Source organism: Nyctibius grandis, chromosome 9 (assembly GCF_013368605.1).
Source record: "Nyctibius grandis isolate bNycGra1 chromosome 9, bNycGra1.pri, whole genome shotgun sequence".
NCBI lineage: Eukaryota > Metazoa > Chordata > Aves > Nyctibiiformes > Nyctibiidae > Nyctibius > Nyctibius grandis.
Genome location: NC_090666.1, coordinates 14,820,890 through 14,846,980, shown reverse-complemented (window position 1 = coordinate 14,846,980; position 26,091 = coordinate 14,820,890). Strand labels below are relative to the sequence as shown.

At 38.7% G+C, this 26,091-nt stretch overlaps 1 protein-coding gene across 2 annotated transcripts in view; it reads right to left on the bottom strand.

Moving 5' to 3' along the window:
- Positions 1-399: 399 nt before the first annotated feature.
- SP3 (Sp3 transcription factor) overlaps positions 400-26,091 on the bottom strand; it is a 37,051-nt gene continuing 11,359 nt past the window's right edge. For both annotated transcript variants that reach the window (XM_068408211.1, XM_068408212.1), the window contains 3 exons: positions 11,386-11,578; positions 4,409-4,605; positions 400-2,168 (listed from right to left, as the gene is read on the bottom strand). In XM_068408211.1, coding sequence (XP_068264312.1) covers positions 1,852-2,168; positions 4,409-4,605; positions 11,386-11,578 — 707 coding nt within the window. In that variant the 3' untranslated portion in view covers positions 400-1,851. The remainder of the gene's footprint in view (positions 2,169-4,408; positions 4,606-11,385; positions 11,579-26,091) is intronic.

The following is a 26,091-nucleotide window of genomic DNA, read 5'->3' as shown; positions in this document are numbered from 1 at the left end:
ACCAATATCAATGCTAATACAAAACACACAGAACTATACTTAGCCCACAGAGCGGTGGCAAGTTGCTCCGGGGATAGCAATTGTTGAGAAGGAAGAGGGACGGGAGAAGAGAGGAGAGCAAAAAGAGCCCCACCCCTCCCCAGCAGCTTTCCCTTTTATAGTGAACATGACATTAATGTTACAGAATACACCTGTGGGCCAGCCTGGGTCAGCTGCCCTGGATTTAACTGCTAATGGCCTTGATCATCCTACCACAGCTGGCCACAAACTGAAACAAAATGTAACAGAAACTTGATTCTATAAATTTTATCCCCACAAAACCAGGACAGCATCTCACGCTATCAAGACGTATTATGAAATTACACATTGTTAGTTAACAAGAAGTACAGTAAAATCAAGTCAAAAGAAAAAAAAATAGTGTTTTATTAACTACCACACTGTTATAATACACTTTAAACGTACAATAAGGTAGCCTTTAAATTTGAGGTGGTTTTAAGAATAATAAATGAACAGATTTCCAAATGTTTGTAAATAGGTGAACTGCAGTAATTATTGTTGTACATTTTTTGAAAATGGTATAGCACTTACAGACTGGCTATATAACTTCATTTTGTACATTTTTCTATACTTGAAAATATAAACAGTAATTAAAAAATAAAAAGAAAATTCAGCATAATAAAAAACATATATGTTTATCAGTTAAATGTACTGGATACATACAATTTTTAAGGGAAGAAGCAAAAAAGGAAAGATGGCTGATATTTAAATGCAGATTGACTAACCAAAACTAAACAACAAACAAATAAAAACCTCAGAAAACCCCTAGTTCACTATGACTATATCCATATGTTCGGGAGTACTGTCAATATGGAAGTGATTTTTCTGTTGTATTTGCATATGTCACATTTTACTGGTAATTTACATGATGGCTTTTAAGGCCCTGGCAGACAGATGTTTTTTGGAAAAAGATTTGATAAAAATCACTGCTGAGACGCAATACACCTTATTTTTGGTCCTCCAATGTTCAAAAGAAGGGATATACTTCACTATTAACATTTGCCTTACCATCCAAATGCCTCAACCTATACATTTTTTTTTTTTTTTTTAACATTTTAAGCTTTTTAAACATTGGTTATATTGCCCACCTTGGTTATTGAAAGAATATTAACAAGACATCATTTTGGCAAATTAAATCTTAAACATGGCTTTTCAATAGGATTTAAAAGGTGACTATCCCTAGAGTTCCATGTTAAAATGTAGTTTTCAAAATCTTACAAGAGTAATGCTTAAAATATTGTACATAGTTAACCTAATTAAAATAATTAGCTTCAAAATGACAAGTTGATGAGCTAAGTAAAGCCTAGACTATGTAACATTTGCTTGGAAATTTGATTTGTCAGTTATGCATAATAAAAATTCCAGTCATCAAGAAAATTACAAAATTTCTTTTATCATAACATGATTTCTTTTCACCCATCAACTTCTTTTATCTTACAATAGATAAATACCAACATGTTCTCATTTTTTTTACACTAAACCACACAGGATTGATGCATTTGGTTAGACTACCATTTCCATCATTAAATTCTTTTTTTTTTTTTTTAATATAACTTGGTAAAATTTCATCTCTTCTAGATTCCAAAAGTACCTACAAAACCCATGCAATTTTACCATTTTAATATACTATGGAATATCATACAAAGTAAGGCATTTCAGTGTCATGTATAACCAAGTTACTGTCAATCCAAAAATTTTTGCACATCAATAAAAAGATATCTAAGAACTTAGGAACAATATTCTTCTCACTACTGTATAAAAATAACCACAATTAATAGGTATCTCGTGTAATATTTACTCCATTGTCTCGTTTCCCGAAACTGTGACAAGCTGTAAAGGTATTTCAGTGTTGGTAAGAATATCCTGATTGCTGGTGCCAGATGTATTAACAGTTCCTATTCCTGAAACAGAACCTTGTTGAATATTTGCAAGGATAAGTGTTGTTCCTCCTGCAGTAATCAAAGTATCATCAGGTGTTGCTTCTACTGATGCCAGCACTGTACTGCTAGAGTGAATACCTTTTTTATTCTGATGTGTTTTAATGTGTTTGGCAAGGTGGTCACTTCTCATAAAGCGTTTTGAACATTCTGGACAGACAAATTTCTTCTCACCTGTCACAGAAGATAAGAAAAAAAATGTTTTCAGTAACATTAAAAATATCACATATACACCAAACCCTGAGATAACTTACTGCCTTTAAGAATCAGAATTCTAACAACACCTATACTGAAGAAAAAAGCAATCCAACACGATAAACTTGTGTGTTAAATTTCCAGTCACCTACACAAAACCTTTAAAAGAACTGATTTATTTTTCTGTGTCTCACTGAGTTTGGGGAGATCTTTCAAGCAAGCTAAAGACTATTGCCATCTCATATCCTCAGGCTGCTAAGTTTCACTTCAATTATTACCAATAAATAGCTTCTAAGAGGAGAAGAAAACCAGCCAAATGATGGACAGAGAAGACCACATGAGCTCCTGCAGACTCACACTTGAGACCGACAGACAAGATCATAGGGTAATTCAAGTTTGAAGGGACCTCTGGAGGTCTCCAGTCTGATCTCTAAGCAGGGTCAGCTATGAGGTCAGAGATGGTTGCTCAGGAATTTATCCGGTTTGGTCTTGAAAACCTTTAAGGATGGAGACTGCAGAAACTTTCTGGGCATCCTGTTTCAGCGCCTGGCTGTCCTCACAATGAAAAAGTTTTTATTTCTATCTGGTCTGAACCTCTCTTCTTCCAACTTACGTCTGTTGTCTCTGATCCTACCACCAATGCATCACCATGAAAAGTCTGCCTTTGTCATCTTAATGGTGGCTCCCCCCTGCCCTTACTCTTCTCTTTGTGCAGCTGAATAAGCCCAGTTCCTACAGCCTCTCCTCATAAGGCAAATGCTCCAGGTTCCTGATCATCTTGGTCACCCTGTAGTGAACTCAGTCCTGTTGATCAATGTCTTTCTTATATTGGGGGCTGAAAACTAGATACAGTATTCTAGATGCAGTCTAACCAGTGCTGAGAAGAAGGGGATAATCACTTCCCTAGAAGTAGGGTCTCTGCTTCTGTTGATACAGCCCCAGCCATCTTTGCTGCTGGCTCTTGCTCATCTTCGTGCTGTCTGTCAAGACTTCCAGGTACCTTTCAGTAGAGCTGCTTCCGAACTAGTCAGCCCTTAGCCTGTCTTGCTGCATGGGTTAATTCCATTCCAGGTGCAGTACTTTGTGTTTATCCCTGATGAATTTCATACAGTTCCTGTCAGTCCATTCCTTCAGCCTGAGTCCCTCTGAACAGCAGCCTTGCCCTCAAATGCATTGACCGGTCACCCCAGGTTGGTGTCATTCACAGACCTAAGAGTGCACTCTGTTGCCTCCTCCAGGTCAGTGATAAAGATGTTAAAACAGTTCAAAGGATAGATCCCTGCAGTTCTCTACTCTTCCTTGGTGTGCCAGTATACTAGGAGCCATTAACCATACTCTCTGAGCTGGGTCATTCAACTGGCCTGGTTTTTTTTTAAACCCATCTGGCTGTCCATCCAGACAGACAGCAACATTCAGCTTGGGTTCAAGCATTCAACATGTCTAACAAAAGCACACCGTTAGGTACAAAACACAAAGTATTTTTCATAGACATTGCAAAGACAGTTTTCTAAGCAATGTAAATGCTGACAGGCACATAGATTATGTATCTATTGTCATTGGGTATTTCAAATAGTCTAATTTTAAAAGGTAAGCATCCTGTAGTTTGAACATTCTAGAAGGTAATCACAGGAAAATAGGTAATAGAGACAATAGATTTGAAACAAACTGCTCCTTGAAAAGGTGGAAGATCTAGACTAATTTCTTTTCTTTGTATTAGACAAAAGGAGAAATGTGAATCTACAGTACCTAATAGATGGTCTAACCATGAAACTAGATGATGTAGAACGATGCACCACCACATGCTCTTCCTTGATTTTGTGAATGACATCTAATCTCTTGGACATCTAGCCCTCTCTTTTTGTTTTTCCTTTTTAAAATGAGAGAAAATTATTAAAGTTTTAAGCTGGAGCAACAGTTCTAATTTTGTTCAAACAAATGGAATGCATTGCTGATCCTGAGTCAAAGTATTCTGATTAAGCTATATTAAATATTAGCTTAAATGTCAGTTCTGAAACAAAAAAGGTCTCTCTCTTTCTTCCTCAGACCTACTAAGAAACCAAAGTGTATACATAGCTTTAAGTATTAGCTGATTTTAGAAAAGTCACACTACATTAAAATCAACCCAACACAAATATCTGTTCTCCTCTTAAAAGTTATTTATCCAAGCCCTCTCCATGACACTCCTTTAATTAAATGCACCAGAATCAAAGACTGAAAACCTGTGTGCGTTCTTCGGTGTCGCTGAAGCTCATCGCTGCGAGTGAACCTTTTGCCACAGAACATCCAAGTACAAACAAATGGACGCTCTCCAGAATGCCAGCGGAGATGAGCTCTCAAATGTGAGGTTTTCCCATATACTTTGCCACAGCCTGGTATGTGACAAATGTGTTGCTTCTTTTTTCCCAAGCTGGAGCCTCTGTTAAAAAAAAAGAGAAGTTATTCATTCAAATACATTCCTCTTAAATACTGGTCATACATATAAGTGGGGTTACATAAACCAATAGATCTGCAAACAAACCTGAGCAGCTTCCCATTTTTGTTTCAAATACAATCAGAGTCCAGTACACTCCATAAGAAGCTGGAACTAAATTCTAGAATGCTATCCCAATTCTGCAACAAACTATAAATTCAACAGCATGTGAGATTTAAGTGACAGAAGTGTAATCCTTAGCAAGCATACGTGTATATTAAGTTGGAAATACAGCCATTACAGCAGTTTGTACTACTTTGATGCTGAAGTGCTCATATTTTAAATTTCTCCCAGTTATCAGTTTTCACCATACCAAAGTCAGTTTTGGCAAAGAAAAACACAAATGACTGCAATTGCCAAAACGGAAACTGGAGATTTTGGCAACTGGGAAGAGAACAGATGGGACTTTTGGCATCTTGGGGAAACCTGAGAAGCAGTTTGGGGCTGGAGAACAAGCATACTAACCTGAATATTTCTACTAAAAGGAGTGGCAGTGAAACAGCTGATCTTGCTGACATTTAAATTAATTCCTTGGTATTTCAGGAAAAAGAATTCATCAAAATGAACACATAATTCACACGTAGTATAATCCAGACTACTGAGCTTGATGCCTACTTTAAGATGCTTCCTCACTGAAATGGTAGGTGATTGAGTCAGGGAAAGCACCTAACACAAAAGCCTAACTTTTTTTTTAATAAAATCACCAGAGAAAGATAAGAGCCTCTGAAGACCCAAAGAAAGAGATCAGTCTGGCCAGCGCAGGGCATCATGATTGATTTTAGCCAATTTAAGTGTTTGCTGCTGCTGAAAGGGGCACTCCAGGGAACAGATCTGGCTGACAATGCAGCTATATGAATGGTAAATGCTGGTACAAGGGAGGAGATCGGAAAATGCAGCCAAGCATCAGGCCACCTTATTCATCAGCAATGTTAACTTAGAACAGCTTAAGTGGATTCTGGAATCAGAGTCTGGGGCACTCCATTCTCCATGACTGATTATACAATTTTCAGTTGCCTCCCCAGGGCAATTTGTTTCCTTAAATTCAGGGCTCAACAGTCCAGTGGCCGAAGGATTTGCCAAGCAACTGTTAGACTTAGATTCTCATCCCCGCATTCAGAACAATTCTGGTTTATATCTAATGAGGGTTCAGGGTAAAATGCATACACGCTTCAAGGAGCCAGCACTTGGAGCAAGCATTTCTGAACAGGCACAGAAATTAACTCACTCTAAAACTCACAGCATCTAAAGGGAATTCCAGCCTAAGCACATATGCACCTAGAACATTCCAGACAGTCCAGAAAAGTATGGAGATAAAATCCAATTAAGTCCTAGAAAATGTTTCTAAGAAGTCTCAATAGAGCGATCTTCACAGCGCTTCATTAGTCATTTTGTCTCAGAAGAAAAAACTATCACTTTTACATACTAATTATTTGTCATGACAATGTAGGTTTTGACTTCAGAACAAATTCAACAGCAGCAGAAGTAGAGAGTCCAGAAGGCTTTTGACCCTGCTGTGGTAGCAGTAGACTCATATGAGCCTATGGATATGTTGACAGAAGACATCCTGCTTACCTACCTACTTTTTTTTTTATTGCCCCCTCTCAATCCTTAGCATCACAAAAAGTTCACCTGCCTGTTTCATCCAGCTTGTTTATAAGTTTCATGCAAAAAATCCTCTGACATCTGACCTGACATCTTAAGCTCTTCCATCACTATTAGTCTTGGCAAGAATACTTTCGACTTAATTTTCCTTTTTCAAATGTCCCAAAAGAAGATCACTTCTCTGGACCAGGACAAACATTGCCTTTGTTATATTTCCTACCTCAGCTGAAATGTCCATTTTTGGAAACTTTTGCTACATCTAAACTGTCAGGTTTGCACTCTTCTGTGGCCTCTCCTCAAGCCAAGATTAAAAAGCAAAATTAACTGTAATGGCAGGCATTTAACTCTGTACTATGCCACATACCCAAAAGCTCAATATTCACAAGCTGTGAACATTCAGCCAATCGTAAAGGCATTTAGCAAAACGTCTTTAGATTTTCCCCCTTTCTTTTCTAGTTTCTCAGCCTCTGCAGATGTCTAGGCCACCACACACAACTCACTGTACCTGTAACAGTTCCAGTGGCATTTATCTATCAGCTCTAAACACCCAGCTCCTGAACTCCAAGGAAGAAATTTTCTGTGTTCCTCCTTCTGCCTTACTGCAACCAGCTCCACAGTTCTCAGGCTCTACGTTCACCTTCATCTAATGATTCAGTTCTAGACAGCTCTTCTTCAGGTCCTCTTGTTTGGTGGCTCAAGGGATCCAGCAATTGCAGTGTAAGGCAAAGGAACACGCATGGCTCTTCTCCATTATACAGTATTGGTAACTTAAAGAATTCTCCACAGGATCCCACTATCCTGTGTCTTTAATTGCCCGTCCAACCCCATGTAACCCTAAGAAGTGCTCAGCCTGTGCTTATTATAACAAAACGTATTTCTGCATTTGAGAATGTATTTCTGTATATAGAATATTTTTTTGTATTTGGTATTTCATCCTCACATCTTCTCCAAATATACTAGTCTTCCCCTCCACAATAATCAGTACAAATATTTTGTAACTCTGCATGATACAGTACATAAATGTGACACAAACAATATGAAATCAAAATTTCCTTAGAATAATTTTAAGATTCGTAAGTCAATCATTTGAAGTTGCTTAATTGCACCTTTAGTCTAGACTGAAGGAAACCAAGGTTCAACTCATGGTCAGCTTAGTGTGCGTAGGTGGTGTAGCATACGTAATTCTAAGCACTTTACCTGATTGGTGCCAGAATTCCTTAGTGGACTCCAAAGTTCAAAGTGAGGGGAAAGTTAGGGATTCACAGCATGAAATCCGCAAGACTACTGTGAATGAGTAACTAAGTGTATTTATTCTACACAGTTTCATATAGGCATCTCCATGTTTGCCTCATGTGTGCTCTAAACTGACTGGATATGAGCCAAATTCTATCTGGACACTTTGCAGCTGTGACAGTCTGGCACTATGCCCTAACACGTCACGCTAAGAGGCCTTTCTTGCTGCACTGGCCAATAACCATTATCACTGAGCAAAAGGATATGACTCAGGCCTACTCTTCAACTGGAATCTTCAAATCAATTAATATTTAAGTATTTTCATAGTACGTTTTAGCTTTATAAAGATTGGAAACGTTTCTCAGTAACCATGCAGAATGCAATGGTTTCAGCAGGAGATACCTTCACCCACTGAGAAACTGGACTTTCAGTCCAGCAGTACTTCTAGAAGGAAATAAGTATTTCAAGGGTAAAACATAAACTTATTAGTTATTTTAAGAATGTGTATTTTAGAGTTACGTACCTGAAGTGGTACTCAGAAGCACTGTTCCTCTATAGTTCCAGACAGTAGTAGTTACATCTCAATGTAATTCCACATGTAACTGAGAGGAGGGTGAAATCTCCAGATGTAACTGAGAGGAGGGTGAACTTTCCACCTAACTTCAGACACCCTAACTCAGAGCCTAATACAGTCTGTCTGGGATCAGAGTCATCCTTTGAGGTACATCTCTCTCTCTCTCCCCCCACCCCCCCCCCCCCCCTTGCTTATCCCCCATTTACTATATAAGCTTGAAGCTGTAATGTTTTAATTTACACAACTAGTACATCATCCTGTTCCTTTCCTACCTTCCCTCCTGCGAAGTAAGGTAAACGTAATAGTGGCTTCCTAATTCACATGACTGGTACAAATAGAAATCCTTTGAAGACTGCAATGTAGTCTAATTCTGTATCGAGAGTCAAAAAAACCCAACAAAAAACAACAACAAAAACCAGAAAGAGCCCCTCAACTCCCCTCTGCATCCAGAAAAGACAAGAAATGCCAAAACTAAGGCCACACAAAAGATGAAATTATGATTAAGTCTGCATACGTGAACCTTTTCCTACCCCATTCAGTGCACAGGAGGGACTGTACTCATTGAGTGAAATGCCATTCAGCTTTTTCATACTGATTTAATGCGCTTTTCTTGTCTCACTAGTTACATGTTACTTAAGTACTATCTTAAATACAGAATTAGTAATTTCCCCAGGGTTTATTTTCCTCATCATGGGCATTCACAACACTCACAGTGTCTAAGCAATTCACAAACACTAATGAATTTATCACATTGCAACACTCCTGTGTAGTGAACTTGAACTAGTACAATCATTTCATACATCCAAATATGAGGTAGAAAGAGATTAAGGCCAAAATTGTCAAACACCCACCAGCTTGAGGTGTCAAGTTCAATATAGCAGAAGCATATTTCCTTAGAGTACTGTAGATGCTCACAATTCAGCTCAATCAACTTCCCGACAGGAATGAACTCAGTACTTCTGCAGTGGAAAAGGTGGGGCAGATAGACAAACACCTCCAAAACTTCAGAGCCCTGTTGCTGCAGCCCTGTATCTTATGCCCTGAATGCCTTCCAATTTCTGCAACAAGTGAAGCAGGTGCTAATCATTACACAGCCCTGATTCACTCCCTGTGCATCATCCAACCCATCCACTGAATGGCACCGTGGTCAAAAAATAATATGTAGTCATGTAATTAGAAACCAAATGATAATGCATATGCACAAGGGCTTAAATTGAAGTCGCCTAGGATATCTTAACTTTGGCATCTGCCAACTTCCAACTTTTCAATTTTGTAACCTTAACATCATTTTAAGAATTGTGAACGCTAAGTGAAGAAATTTACAAAGCAAATGTCCTATGATCTGAAACTCTGCAAGTCATCAGCAGAGTTGAAAGACAGATCAAAACTCAGAATTACAGCACTAGAGAAAAACAGTAACTGTAGCAGCTATGGAACATGATCAACATGTATCAGAGGAAGGAGGAAAATATTCCTCCAAGTGGGGTTACTCCTTTTTGCTAGACTCTGAAGGAATTCTACATTCTGGTGGGAAAGTTGCTCTAGCAACTGTAGGCACTTTCACTCTTTTTCTGTTTCCCCACCATTGTCTCCTTCATTATCCTGTTTCTATTCCAGTCCTAATTCTTCTCACGTCCTGACTTCCTGTCCTACTTTTCCTACTTTGTACATTTGATGTGTCCAGTCCTTTCTTTACAGTGGATTTCAGATTCTCACCTACCTAAACTCTGTCCTAGCTCTTACCACGTCTCCTTCTCAAATTCCCATATCTGAGTTTCAGTTGGACTTCTCCAGACTTCATCAAAACCATCTCTCAAAAAGATTCTCTCTTGGGCTTCAACTTTAAAATTTGGTGTTATAGCAACTCCACTTAGGAGGAAGAGGATTTTAAAGTAAAGATGTCTCTAAATTAAAGCAACTGTAGTTTGGAATAGAGCACAAGGAAGATGCAACATGTAAGATCTCTATGTTTCCTAAGAGTACGGAGTGCAAATCACATTTGCAGTTTTCTCCCAGACTGAAGCAAATCTCAACCGAGGGTGTACTTTGGGCAGATCTTCATGGCAGAGCCAAGGTTCACCAAGAACTTAGAAATGTCTGTGCCAGGTTTCAGTGAACTACACACAGGAATTTAACAAGAGGAAGCTGATGGACAAAGATGCTATATAACTTTAACGGCAGATATTATCACTAGCTTAATTTGTAATGCAAATGTATGAAATTGTTTCTGTCTTAAACACTTAATATTCACTCGGCATGGCTGCCTAAGATATTACCTCTTCATGCTTGCAGAGAAGGTATCTAGAATATACAGCTAAAAACCACAAGAGTGGTTGTGACAATAAACATATTCAGTCAGTACTCTTGGAGCTCTCAGAGCCATAGGACACTGACAGGTTCTTTAAACAGAACTCAATAATTTACACTATAGTTCTCACATAAATAAGACCTCCATTACAGAGAAGAAGCTATTATCAAAATGGACAAATTTTAATGGGCTGGAAAGAATGCCCTGCACAATTATATCAAGCACAAACACACCTAAATATTTTCACTTGCAAAGGGCAGCCTATTATCCCTACTTCCTCTCTTATATCCATAATCAAGATGTTTAAGAGGAAGTGTTCTGGAATAGAATAAATTTGTTACAATAACAAAAAGCTGAAGAATACTTTTCTGACACGTAAAATAATAAAACATGGCTTCCTATGCAGCCCTGAAGTTCTATACAAATTGGAACTTAGTACCAGTTTGTCAGCCAAATCTCCACTTTGACTGAGAACAGTCAGTCAATTCAAAATTTGGTATTTAGAGTTGTTATACAAACCTTGTTTTTCTTAGGAAACCAGTGAATAAGAAAACCAGGATAACTGTATTTTTGTAACACTCTAAAGCAATCAAAAAAATGCTCAATGGGAAAAAAATGCTCAATCAGTGAGGAAATGAAGGAACACAGCCTTTAATCAAGTCCTTGACATATGATAGGAAGCCAATCACGGATGTGCATAGTCCAAAATATTTCATTTTCATATTATTTAGGGCAATGTTCTATCCCCCTCACTTGTACTAGGTGGCATGTAACTCCATATTTTTCCAATTAATCTCAACAGAGTAACTCAGAGAGGATGGAATAAGCTGCCTGTCCACCTGCAAACCCAGAAATAAAAGTGGCAGTCCTTTATTGCAGAAAGCTCTTTTGCATAAGCCTATAGTCTTCTCTCACTGCAGACAACTGCTCTTAACTGAGGCTCCTTTTTTCCTCACTCATTATTTGTTTTCATCATTACGTGCATTATATGACACTGAATGTCACGTACCTTCCACCACCCTCTTTGCAGTTGGGACACGTGCAAGCTACTCGTCGCAGTCTTTTCCCCTCTTGATGTGGTTGGTCCCCTTCCTCATCTACCACCTGTACTCTCAAATGTGTTAGATCATTCGTATTCAGTGTAGAATCACCACTGAGCTGCCACTCTTCCGGATCAGGCTCCTCTTCTTTAATCCTAATATCTGAGGAAAAGAACAAACACAGATCCATAAGCAGCCCATTAAATAGAGAGAAGGAAACCATAATGATCAAATCTTTTTGCTGTTGAGAGCACTGTGTCAGTCAAAAGCCAACATCCTTTAGTGCATACTGACATTGCTTCTATGCCCTTGCAACCCGTAACATATTTAAAAAGTTTATCTTACTATACATTTCAAAGTTGAAGACAAGCTATAACAAAGTATTAAAGTTTGAACTGTTCTTGGTAGTGAATGTTGTCACCAGAAGGATTTTGCTTGCTTGAAACTTGGGAAAAACTGAGGAACAGGAGGCTGGACAGAGGTTGAAAAAAATGTAAACGTATGTTTCAAATGATCCTGAGTAGCCGTTCTTGTTTCCACAGGATTTCTCAATTAGTGGTAGTAGAAATAGCCTTTCTTGATACATCTTCAGAAGTTTTCAGTATGCACAGAGATATATGAAGTAATATGAGAAATCAATTAAATAAAAGATTTTGACCTAAGAAAGGACAAGATATCTAAGGAAAAAAAAAAAAAATTCACTCCCTTATTCCATTTTCCCCTTCTCACCTCAAATTTATGCCTTTTCCACTATACATAGAGAAGAAAAGATTTAGGGCAGAATGTTATTCAGCATTAGAGAGAGGTAAGCAACACACAAACCACTTTAATGTTTTGATGAGCTAGTAGTCAAAATAGGTTTTTGCAGTTTCATGGATGCAAAAAAGCCTCTTAAGTTATCCCCATGGGATGGACACTTTCAAGCATGCGTACCCTCTCCCTACAGAGCATTCTTTCAATCTAATCCAAGAACTAACTACAGCGTCACAGTACACTGTGAAACAACCAGTATTTTAACAAATTTACATTTTAATAGGAACATTTTTCCCCTTAAACACTATTTTGGATTCCTGAAGAGCTGAAAGCCTGTAAGTCTGGATTTCCAAAAAAAGACAGTTTCTATATATCGTCTCAGAAAGCTGAACTCCAGCCCCTTCTTTAGTTCAGCAGAGTAGTTGACTTTGTATTTCTTTCAGAGAAATTATTAGCCACTAGCACAAACTAATAAGCAAACCATCACTTTTTTTTTTTTTTTTCTTTTGTTGAACCTTCAAACTAAAAGCTGTGTGTCTTTCTGGATGTATTTAAGAGACTCCTTTCTCTCCAGAACAAACTCAGTTATCATGCAGGTTTTTATCCTTAACTCAAACCCCACTCAAACACTGAAACCGTAACAGAGCACTGTGGCCATTCTAAATTCTTTCTGGGACTCAGTGCATCGGCCATCATCTGTATGTTGATGAAAAATTAAGACAAAGCTGGACAGATTGCATGATAAAACTTAAGAAAAACTGTTCTGGCTCAGATCATAAACAGCATCCTATGCCAGTAAAGATCAGGAAATAAATTAATGATAAAACATGTAAAAAGTAATAGTTACCTGACCTACCTTCCAAATCATCTCCAGCATTCCTCTGTTTAGAGACAAACGATGTAGCTACACATAAAAATTTGCTCGGTGCTAATAAAATCTCAGTCCAGTCTTTCCCAACACCACAATTTGCTTTCCTTTTAGTTGCACATGTATAACCACTTGCAGGACTGTGCTGTAAACTACACCACTGATGTAACTAAAGTTAAAATAGTTCTCTAGGAAACCACTGCATCAGGAAGAGAATTCCAGGTCAGAAACAGGGAAGTCTAGAATATTTATCTGGTTTGGCTGCAAAAGTCAATGCTAGAAATTAAGTTTGCATGAATATGACAGGCTCTGAGCTGTGGGAATCCAGGAGCTAGCACACTCACTTTTGCTGACTCCTTATGCGTGTGGTAACATCCAGCACAACCACTGTGGGAAGCTTTTGCACTGTCCAAAGTCACCTGCACACTGAGCTTCACACTGTTACCACAAGAAGTTCACAATTTCAGACGCAACATAACAAGTATTTTTCATGTGAAGACCTAGAAAACCTCTGTGGCGAGTTCTAGTCTTCTGCATTAGCCAACAAACTACCTTTCCTACCAAATTAAGTCATTTTCTGAGACTCACCTATGAAATAATTTTATTATATATAATAATTTCTATATACATGTTATATATAAAACTCATTTTACATAGGCAAAGCTTAAAACACTATACAACATACAAAGAGTTTATAGAATTGATCTTTCATATTGGATACTATTAAGTATACTAATAACATTCACTTACAGCAACTTTAGAAAAAAAGGCAAAAGCCTGATTTACTCTCATGCAACTGGGCGCATAACAGGAATCTGAATACAGCAAAGCAGCAAGGCTACCAGCACAGGCCAATTCAAGCCTCCAAGCAGTTCTTTAGGACTGGATATGTTACGCACCATACTCAAAATTCTTTAACCAATCAAATGTTCCACAAAACGTACATTGTAAAAACTCTCATTCTATTTAAAATAAGAATTAAAGTAATGTTAATGAAATAAAACACTGTATGAAGAAGATAATTTCATTATGATCTTACTAACATTAGACACTGGCACATAGTGAGTTTGTAAAATCACTAGCTGAATCCAGTTAGCACTGCATACACATACTTCAAAAGAGGTATCAACATGTTCTAGCAAAGATGAATGGATCAAATTAAGTTATGGATCTGTGCTTCCAAGACCCAACTCCACTACTGAAGTCAAACATTCCATGTAACATATGATTTCTCCTGTTATATTGACACCTCAAAGTCATACTCTAATAACAGAGATACACCTAATAATAGAAACACGTCCAGAATATCTACTACTGCACACCAGTATCCAGGACTTTCTACCTTCCACTCATGCAATGTTTGTTCCACTTCGCAAACGTTCATCATGAGTTCCTTGCACTTTTTTCATCAGTGTCTCTCTATTCCCAGCCCCTCCCAATCACCACCACTATTGCAGCAGCACAAAGGTTCATAATAGTTTTATAATGGTGGAGGCATAAATGAGAAAATTATTTGGACAAAAAAAAGAGGGACAGACAAAACACTCCTAAGAGTTGAGGATACTGAAGAAAATAATAATTTGCATGGACATACAATAGTTTATATTATTATTACTAAAAAAAATGCAAAACTGAAATGAAGTCAAAGTAGTACTGTGTTTGTAATTTTGTGCTGTGTTTCAAGGTTATATTGGTAAGGCAGAAAGTGTAGCTATTGCTTTAGGTATTCTTCTGAAGGACCATCTTCTACTCTAGGCACACAGTACAACGTAAACTGGCAATTTACACACAGGACTTTTTAATACCTAATTCTACTTTAAATATATAAGATTATACTTTAAATAAAACAAAATTAAAGGAAATATCAAAAGATGAAGCGTTTATCCAGCCTCTCCAGGATGCTGTATAGCGGAGAATGGGTTGTAGCAAATCTCATAGTGAATATGATTGCCTTAACAAGGTCCTTAGAGCCAATGAGGCTGTTGCCCTCTAAGTAGGTTTTACATTATTGCAAGAGATGAGGGAAAATTCCATCTCTATTTTTGGGGGGAGGAGGGGATGCCACTGTAATTTAGACAATAGTAAGAAAATGAAGAAGTAGAAAGGGCAAACCATGGAGAAGAGCAAAAGATAAGTGGCTTCTCCAATGCAATGGAACTGGAGATTACGCAAATTCATATAGATAGCAACGACTCCACATTTCTCCCTTGGTGTTCCTCTGGAAGTGCTCCATTCTAATTCAGTCTCAACTGACACAATATTAGGTTTTAGACATGCTCTGCAAAAAACTGGGCCTAAAAGAAAATTACATAATCCCTAAGGTCATGACAAGCCGATGTAAACGCTGGTAAATTTGAGTCAACTTCTGTTTTCTACCAATTAAACACAGGCTAAATGAAGGTTACATTTTCTTTACTACTGTTTTATTTCCATGCTTTCAAATTTCTATATGCTCTTACCTCTTCATTACGCTCAAGACCTAGTACTAGGTAAGTATGAAATGGAAATTCAGACAAAGATAGTGTTTCAAACTGCCTACAGATTCTAAAAACCATATATTCTGTTCAAGTTCTTCTTGGTATCTAGTGAGCTAGATTTGTATTAGGTTTTGCTGTCCTCTAAAGGACAGAAACTGGGACCTTGGTGTACAATTTTGTTCCAAAGGTAGTATTTCACAGTTACAGAAAGGCCAGAGCTGGCTACAATACGGAGCAAGTTTAAGTGTATTTGGCAAATAAAAACAATAACTAAGAGATTTGTTTAAAGCGCTTCAGAGAAGAGTAACTAAACTAATAGGATGAAACTATGCAGATGTAAATGCAGCTTAAACTATTCTTGAGTACATTTCAACTGTAGTGTAGAGATAATTACTGCTGCCCACTGATACAGCCAGGTCATTTACCTACTTCACCATGTATCAGATGAATGCATCAGTTAAGCTTCATGTTCTATCTTGGTCTGTTTCAACTAAGACTTTAAGAAAATGCCATTTTCTTTATCTATGAGAAAATGTATTAGTTTACCCAACAGCCATAGAAACAGGGATAAACTGAGAAGGAAGAGGATGCAGTGCAAAAATGCTTCACTTGAGGACTACGCCACCACATTAATTTGATCTATCTGCCTCTGCAGAATGTCACATAACGGCACTCTCAGCATTACCTTCTAACTGCCTCCAAACTGCAGGCTTCTAGTTTAGCTGCTTTTCCTAGATGCTGAAAGCCACTCTGCCTTTTTACTCAGCTAAGCTTTACAAGTTCCTGATCTGAAAAGCAAAGATATGGTCTTTCAACTGAAAACAGATTTGCAGAAGCACTGCACATACCTTCACACCAATTTCCTCACAGAATCACAAATTCTGTGTCTGCAGGTTCAACGTCTTGTAATCAGTCATGCCTATTAATTTATTTTTTCCAAATAGATGCTTCCCTTCCCATCCCTCCCAAGAAAACAGATGTGAATTCCCATCTCCTTTCCATCTTCTCTTGTTAATTTGGTTTTCAGTTTTCTCTAAAGTGCAACCCACATTCCCTCAGTATCTTGACTCATCTTGCCTTAATCTCTGGATGTGAGGAAGCTTTAATAAAGATGTTTAAATTTCTTAGACACTTTCCTTGTTCATTCCCATCTAAACTAAACTTCCTAAACTAAGCTATCTAAATTAAACTCTCCCTACTCATCGGCCAGCTGTGCAAGCCTTTCAGACAGGAAACTCAACAAAGTTAATGATTACTACTATGATTTGCCCCCAAAACTTAAGTGTGAATTTAGGCATTTTCATTATGTAACAAATTACAAGGAAACAAAAGATACACTACAGAATGTCATCTTGAAATACATGTGAAGGTCAACTCAGAAAAAAAACCTAGTCATCTGGTTTCAATAGCCCTACATCAGATTTTAAGTTTCTAAGGAAAACAACTGTTGTGTACAAGTCTAAGAGCGCAACCTCACAGTGCTGCATATTTAAGCAGTCCCAGCAAAATGTTTAAAAATAGAGCTATGTTTTTCTTGCAAGAAATGCCACATACTGTATTTCCAAGTGATCCTATGCATTATTTTAAGCCAATTATTTAAAAATTTGAATCATGAAAGTACTTAAGTCAGTCCTACCACAACACGCATTATGCATCAAAGAACAGTTACTTACCCTATGGTAACTGTAGTTCTTTGAGATGTGCTGTCTTACAGATTCTCAAGATTTTGGATCCTTATGGACTGTAATGCCTGCCGCAGCATGCCCTTATTTTTTCCTTTTTTCCCATAGTTGAAAATATAAGAGGGGACAACTAGAAAGGTGTACGAAGAGTTGATCACGCTCGAAATAGAAGCGGCCAGGAACAGCAGAAATAGGTAATGAAAGCAGGAGGACACAGAGAATTCTGTGACCAGTGGGGTTAAGTATTCCTACATAAAAGAGTATTAGACTCCTGCTAGGGTCAAACAACAGAATTGTCAACAGTGATTCAGGAAGGCAGAACTGTTCAATAAGTATTTCTGTTCTGTATTTAGGTAAAACCAAATAATGGTCCTATCACTAGATGAGAATGAAAAGCTTCCCCACTGACAGTAAGTCACGAAGATGTAAAAACAGCTACCAAAACAAACAATAAATAAACAGATTAGGATAATTTTCACTCAGTAATTTTAGGAGAAGGCTGAAGAGCTCTCTGCAATTTTAATGCTGCAAGCCTTGGACCATGCGAATGCTCCAGTGGGTTAGAAAAAAGCTAGCACTGTCATAATATTGAAAAAGGGTAAACAAAGACTCAAAGGTAGGGAAAGAATTAATGCCACTAATAATAGGATTATGGGAACAATTATATTCAAAAGTAATTTTTTTTTAAACCAATGATGACACCATTGTTGATATAACATACTTGAGAGTTCTGCACAGCAAGTGACTTATTGGGATACAGTAAAACATTTTGATTAAGAAAAATGAAGTACAAAACATATGTGGAATATATGGATTAAAAACCAGTATGAAGTTTAAAGCAGACTGAGAACGATCATTTCTGTATGATAAATAATGAGGACATGTCACTGACAATGTGCATTTCCCCCCCTTTTGTCCTTAAAAATTACCACCATTTGAAAAAATGTGTGTTCTACAAGCAGTGAAAGACAACCCATCTACAACCCAGCCTTATCTTCAAGAGGGCAATCACAACTAGGACCTGGTGAGCATTCCTGGTGAGTCATTATGAAAAGACTGCCATTGTCCTTGGTAGAAACTTCAGATGCTTTTTATGAGCCAGATGCACTGACAAGTTAGCTTGAGAGATAAGAACCAAAGTATGTGATCCTGCCTGGAGGTTCAAAAGGCAAGAAAACTGCACAGAATCTGAAACAATGGACCTGAAGTGCTGAAACTACAAAAAGACAGAAGATGAGTTTCCAGCCTTCTTTTCAAGTTGAAGCAGTACTGGAAATAAAATCCCTTGCCTCTTTTACTTCATGGATACTTGCCATACATCCCCACAGGTGTAATAGAGTCTTCCTTTTGCTTCAGGAGTATCTTGTAAAAAGGGTATTTGAAAAATGAAAAAGGAATGAGTACCAGAAACTGAGTAATATATTCTTTTGTGAACATCCTGAGGATATCTGAGCCTAAGATAACTTAGGCTAACCTCCTTGACCTTGTAAGTTACATCACCAGACACTCAGCATACATGACAGATCATTCACTTAAGAGTAACATACATACAACGAAGTTTCACCTCACCACCATGGGCTGCAAGAAAATGAATTAGACTCTGAGCTGTTTTGGAACACAGAGCAGAAAAGCACACGAAGTACAGACACAGAGGAAGGATACCACAATTCAGTCTTTTAAAGAACTTGAAGAAAAAACGCAAATCTACTCCACAGCAGTAGATACTGCATTAAAAAAATAATCAGACTAAAGTTATGCAAACTTCCTTACACTTGAAGTGAGATAATTTACTACATGCTGTTATAAGTAAGAGTGTGAAACACATACAAGCATGATCGCCTAATTCTGCCACAATTTATTAATTTCCTTTGAAAACAATGAGAAAATAAGGAATGTAATTTAAGCATGTTGAAAATAAACTATTTTCACAAGATCGGTACATAAATAGCTCTAATTCCTGCACTAACTTCAATTTGTCAGAGTTCCCAAATTGATTTTTCATATAAAAAATAAAACAGTGGAGGAATTGTTTTTAACTATTCTGATTTTCACAGTATGCAAACTAAATGCCTCAAATGTAAATGGGATAGCCCAAAACAGATGTCAGATGAAAATACTTACTTAACATCATTGCTTCAGTTTACTTCATGCATTTTCTACGACCTTTTTAAATAATTAGATTCAATTTCATAACAACACCATGTCCTTCTCTCAAAAGCTTGGTATAAAGAATGCATTAGAAGGAAAAACTGCGTAACTGAAAGCAAAATTAATAAGGTTAAAAACTGGAAATTAAAAAGAAAGATAAAAAACTAAGTCGTGTAATACTGAAAACCAGCCAAAACCTTTTAATAAAGTTCTAGATGCCAGAAGAAAACTATGTTTTAAACATCATTCTGCACTAGTTCACCAGAAGCATTAAAACACTGAAACAACCATCTCTACAAGTAAAACTATAAATACTCCATTTTTAATTTTGTTTGGGGGTTTAGACTGTTTTACCTAACAGATGATAGACCAAAACCTCATAAGATACCAGCAGATGAAAGATAAGTTGTCACTTGGGCAACTATTACCTTGAAAACTGTCTGCCAATTTTTTGGCCAAATTTAGAATAGCTAAATTATTTCAGCATGATAAAGACTTCAGGTTCTGGCAGGAATGGAATGAAGTCCTCACCACAAATAGCCAACCACTCCCACTCTCTATCAGCTGGTATAAGCTGATCAACAGGCATGACTGTAAGCTTCAACGGCTGCAAGCAGATGAGTCCATATGCAGCTGTGTATACTCCTGCAGAGGAGGAGCTGGGAAGAAAGATGTAGAAATGAAGACCTCAGTTTTGCAGTGGCACTTTGAGTCAACTCTTGAAAGGAATCCCTTTGACTTTATTCCAACTGTAGACCAACCTGGAAAACTGTTTGTAGGGTTTTTTTTTTATTTTTAAATAAATGAACCTTCCAGCTGAGTGAGTCTGGGTTGATAAGCAGCAAAGTCCCTTCACAAGCCAATGCTACTCTCTTTCAAGTCACAGAATCACAGAATGTTAGGGATTGGAAGGGACCTCGAAAGATCATCTAGTCCAATCCCCCTGCCGGAGCAGGATTACCTAGACCATATCACACAGGAACGCGTCCAGGCGGGTTTTGAATGTCTCCAGAGAAGGAGACTCCACAACCTCTCTGGGCAGCCTGTTCCAGTGTTTGGTCACCCTCACTGTAAAGAAGTTTTTCCTCATATTTATGTGGAACCTCCTGTGTTCCAGCTTGCACCCATTGCCCCTTGTCCTGTCAAGGGATGTCACTGAGAAGAGCCTGGCTCCATCCTCATGACACTTGCCCTTTACATATTTAGAAACATTAATGAGGTCACCCCTCGGTCTCCTCTTCTCCAAGCTAAAGAGACCCAGCTCCCTCAGCCTCTCCTCATAAGGGAGATGTTCCACTCCCTTAATCATCTTCGTGGCTCTGCGCTGGACTCTCTCTAGCAGTTCCCTGTCCTTCTTGAACTGAGGGGCCCAGAACTGGACACAATACTCCAGATGCGGCCTCACCAGGGCAGAGTAGAGGGGGAGGAGAACCTCTCTCGACCTGCTAACCACACCCCTTCTAATACACCCCAGGATGCCATTGGCCTTCTTGGCCACAAGGGCACACTGCTGGCTCATGGTCATCCTGTTGTCCACTAGGACCCCCAGGTCCCTTTCCCCTGCGCTGGTCTCCAACAGGTCTGCCCCCAACTTGTACTCATACATGGGGTTGTTCTTGCCCAGATGCAGGACTCTACACTTGCCCTTGTTATATTTCATTAAATTTCTCCCCGCCCAACTCTCCAGCCTGTCCAGGTCTCTCTGAATGGCTGCGCAGCCTTCCGGTGTGTCAGCCACTCCTCCCAGTTTTGTGTCATCAGCGAACTTGCTGACAGTGCACTCTATTCCCTCATCCAAGTCATTAATGAATATATTAAATAGGACTGGTCCCAGTACCGACCCTTGAGGGACTCCGCTAGACACAGGCCTCCAACTGGACTCTGTCCCGCTGACCACTACTCTCTGGCTTCTTTCCTTCAGCCAGTTCACAATCCACCTCACTACCCGATCATCCAGACCACACTTCCCCAGTTTAGCTGCGAGGATGCTGTGGGAGACCGTGTCAAACGCTTTACTGAAATCGAGATAGACCACATCCACAGCTTTACCATCATCTATCCACCGGGTTATGTCCTCATAAAAGGCTATCAAGTTGGTTGAGCAAGACTTCCCGTTGGTGAAGCCATGCTGAGTGCCCCTAATGATCCCCCTATCCTTGATGTGCCTAGAGACAGCACCAAGAACAAGTTGCTCCATCACCTTTCCAGGGATGGAGGTGAGGCTGACCGGTCTATAGTTACCCGGGTCCTCCTTCTTGCCCTTTTTGAAGACTGGAGTGACATTCGCTTTCCTCCAGTCCTCAGGCACCTCTCCTGTTGCCCATGACTTAGCAAAGATGATGGAGAGTGGCCTAGCAATGACTTCCGCCAGCTCCCTCAGCACCCGCGGGTGCATCCCATCAGGGCCCATGGATTTATGGATGTCCAGATTGCTTAATTGGTCCCTGACCCAGCCCTCATCAACCAAAACAGATTCCTCCTCTATCCTGACTTCTTCTGGGGACGCAGGGGTCCGGGGCTCCTCAGGACAGCCTCCAGCAGTATAGACAGAGGCAAAGAAGGCATTCAGTAACTCCGCCTTCTTTTTATCCTCTGTCTCCAGGGCCCCCACCTCATTCATCAGCGGGCCTACATTGCCTCTAGTGTTGGCTTTACCTGCAATGTATTTGAAGAAGCCCTTTCTGTTGTCCTTGACCTCTCTTGCAAGGTTTAATTCCAAGGAGGCCTTAGCTTTCCTAGTTGCCTCCCTACATCCTCTGACAACAGACTTATATTCCTCCCAAGTGGCCAGCCCCTCCTTCCATGATCTGTACACCCTCTTCTTCCACTTGAGTTTGCTCAGCAGTTCCCTGTTTAACCACGCAGGTCTCCTGGTACCCTTCCTTGACTTCCTACCTGCTGGGATGCTCTGATCTTGAGCTCGGAAGAAGCAGTCCTTGAATGCTAACCAACCATCTTGGGCCCCCTTACCTTCTAGTACCCTGTCCCATGGGATTTCCCCTAGCAACTGCTTGGAAAGGCCAAAGTTGGCCCTCCTGAAGTCCAGGGTTGTGATTCTGCTAGCTATTCTGTTCCTGCCACATGAGATCCTGAACTCTACCATCTCATGGTCACTACAACCAAGGCTGCCCTCAACCTTCACCTCTTCAACCAGACCCTCCTTCTTAGTAAGGATAAGATCCAGCAGCACTCCTCTCCTAGTTGGCTCATCCACCACTTGCTAGTTTCTTCAGATGCTACTGGAACAGTCAAAAGGGGTATCAAAAAAATGCATCCAGCATCCTACAAAAGTTAAGCAACCTAGGTAAGACCTGGTAAAATTGCCTTTTTTCAGGAAATAACCAATCCAAAACTGTGATTCAGTACCTTAATAAATTAGCTGAGACACTATTACAATTAGATTTTGATTAACACTGTTAAGTCTCCTTTGTCTGGACAATGGTTTAGGAAAAAAAAAATTCAGTAACTTAAGTCCTTTCAAACTGACAAAACTTACGGGATCAGAAACATGAAAACCAAGCTGGTACATTTCAGTACCCTGTATTTTTCCAAAAGGAATGTTACTTTATTTGAAATGTTTGAAGAAGAGATCTATAAACATGCTAATAAAATAAATACCTTTCTTGAACAGGTAAGTTGCTCAAGAGTAACGTGAACTGTGCACGTAATGGCTCTTTTTGTTACACACAATGCAGTGTTATATCACAAACTGCCAACAAAAGGAGTAGACTACTAGAGAGCTTTCTCAGGTTTAACTTCCTCTCAAGACCAGAAGACTGAAGCCAGAACACAGGTGAAAAAGATATCTCTTTGCCAGTGTTTAACATGGAGATACTATTTGATATAGCTTTTTGTTTTGAAAAGCAATGCTGAAGAACATTTCAGCTATGACTAACCAATACCCTTCCCTTCTCCACCTCAAGACAACACTAAGCACAATGAGGATGAATATGAACTCTAATAAACATTCCAAGAGAAAACAAGGTCAGCCAAGACTCTTCAGAATAATACAGTGCAATGGAAGTCTCTGTGTATGTACAGCTGGTAAAGTGGACATTTTGGTAGAAGCATAATTACTGGACAGTTTTCAAAGAAAAGGGTACATTTACTGGACAAAGCTATTAGCTTTGTATTAGGGTTGTGATTACTTTGCATTATGTAAACAAAATGTAGGACCCAGGCAAAGACATTTTTTCCTCTCACACACTCATGAGAACAGTAAAGATGTCCTCTGCTGCTCACCTGGGAAGCGAGGCTTGGAAGAACACCTGTCACACAATGGGCTGTAGCTCCAAAATCTAAAACCTAACCCGCAGTTTCACAGCGAACAGAGCAATCTATGTTATTTGGACATCAGATAATTACCAACCATCCAAGACTAGGAATATGTTCTTTTTTCCTCAGGTAGAAAAGTTTTGCTAAATGAAAACAGAAAATACAGCCTGACTGTATTTGTTATGGAAGGAAATGCATTATCCAGGCTGGGGGGAGAAAGTACAGGGAAACTCTTCTTACCTTGCTTCAAAGCTTGTTAGTAGTTTGCAGAAAAGAGGAATCAAGTAGCCTCTCACCCTTTAGCTTAAACTTCTCTCATTTTGCTGTCCCTTCCACATACCTTCCTCTTTCAGTTTAAAACTAAACTGGTTTTCCTCATTTGCAGATCAGAAGAGCAATATATTTTTGACTGAAAAATTTTTTTTTATAATTTCACTGTCTGCTTCTAATTGCATATTTATTCTTCAACCTGAAGAAAGGGTGCCATACGATATTGTAAGGGGTTGTAAATAAGAAAGGGAGGAACACCACTGAAAAAGATTATCTCAGACAACTTCGATATAGACAAAATACCACATGCATACGGAAAAGACACTGAAGGTCAATCAAGATAATTCAGTCTGATTCTGTTAGTTAGAAGCAGTTTCACATTGATCGTTACTTTGGAAAAGTGAGTTTCTTGTAACATAAAGAAGGGACCAATTAAATTCTCTCCAAATTTAGGGGATGGCAGTTTTAATACCTTCCAGTCCATTTACTATGCCTAGACATGTAGGAAAAATGTCACCATAAATCTCCACCCTATCTTTACTATAACCAGGTGTTTATGGCTATTCACTTCAGGCAATAGTTTCTGCTATTCATCTACTGCTTCTGCCTATTTAATCACATTTCATATATTCCATTTGCTCTCTTCCCTTCCCATGTGAAATTCCTCACAGGAAAATACAGCTTGATGGAACTCCCTTGCATTTTATTATGAACCACCATTAAAACACTCTCAAGGACCGTAAACAGACAAACTAATACACGCACCAGGCTCAACTTATTTTTCACGTGTCTTTTCTTTTGGTTCCTCTCTCCTTTTCCTTTCTGTATTTCTCCTTAAGTTTCTGCTATGTTACTCCACAAGCAACATTAGCTACCTGATCCTATACCAAATAAAGAAGTAAAAAAAAAATAAAGAAGTTCTCATCCTCCTTGTATTTCATATCAGCCACAGGGCCCTTTTTCTAAGAGTCAGATTCTGACATCTGAGTTTAGCTATATTATCATGCACAATACACGCTTGTTGTTACTGACATCTATACCCACTGTCCTCATAGGTAACAAGGTGGGATGGAGACAAACCAAGACTCTCTGTGGTCACTGGAAATAGAAAATTTAAGAATCAATATTACCCAGCTGAGCAAATGCTGTGAGCAGCGCTCATCTGTTTGGTGCTGTTGCCTACAAGCCAATGAAGAGCAGGCTTATCTAGGTCTGGGTAACTTCGCCTTGGTAAGTCCGTAATATAGAAGCCATTTCCAAAACAAAAAAAAAGAAATAGAAAAACATCCCAGCTGATTATTTTAAATTCAAATTTTAGATCCTAAAGGGAAAGCAAGCTTCCTGACATAGAATATAACATTATCAATAACTACATAAGTATTATAATCAGTAGGCTTTTGAAACAAGCCCAGTTCAGCAGCTCCTCTAGGCATTTTTCACTTAACATTGCATTCTTCTCACATGCTTAAATATGCATACAATACAAAACGTTTATGTTTTACTTAAACATTTATGCTTCAGTATCTTAATGAACCAGAGCCTTGGATCACATGATTATAGCAAAACAGCAATTCCCAAGCTACTTTGTGCAAGTTCCCTCCCAAATTACCTCTACTGCTCATTCTGCCCCTCATAACTAGCCTGGGTACAGCCCCGCAATGATGAGATTAAATGGCTTCTGGTACAGCAAAATGTCTTGAACCTCAGTCATCTCTGATTCTTTCTTTTAGGTAGCTACGCCCTGAAATTTGGAATGCACTGTATCAAATTTACCAAAAATAAACAGGCATGTTTATTTTTTCTCACATTAAGAAATACCTATTTCAAGAAAATTACCTTTTTTCTCTGCCCACAGAGACAAAACATTGCAAAATTTATCATTAACAATTGTACATTCTGAAACAATACAAATAAGTAGCACTGAAAATTCACATATGTTCTTAAGCACAGCCTCCATTTTGATATTTACATGCTTGTTTCAGTTCTGCTTAACACTGATATTAAATCAGTAGAAAACTAATATAACAAAACACCAGATCAATAACAGCACCTCAGGGGTGTGAAAATTTTCAGGGGAAAAAAATTGTATCAATATAAATATTTGGATTTTCCATGAAATCTTCATCTATTCAGGACCAGGAAGAATGGGGTACACTAATGACACTGCTGTCTTAGAAGAGTGGTAGCTGATAGTCAGATTCC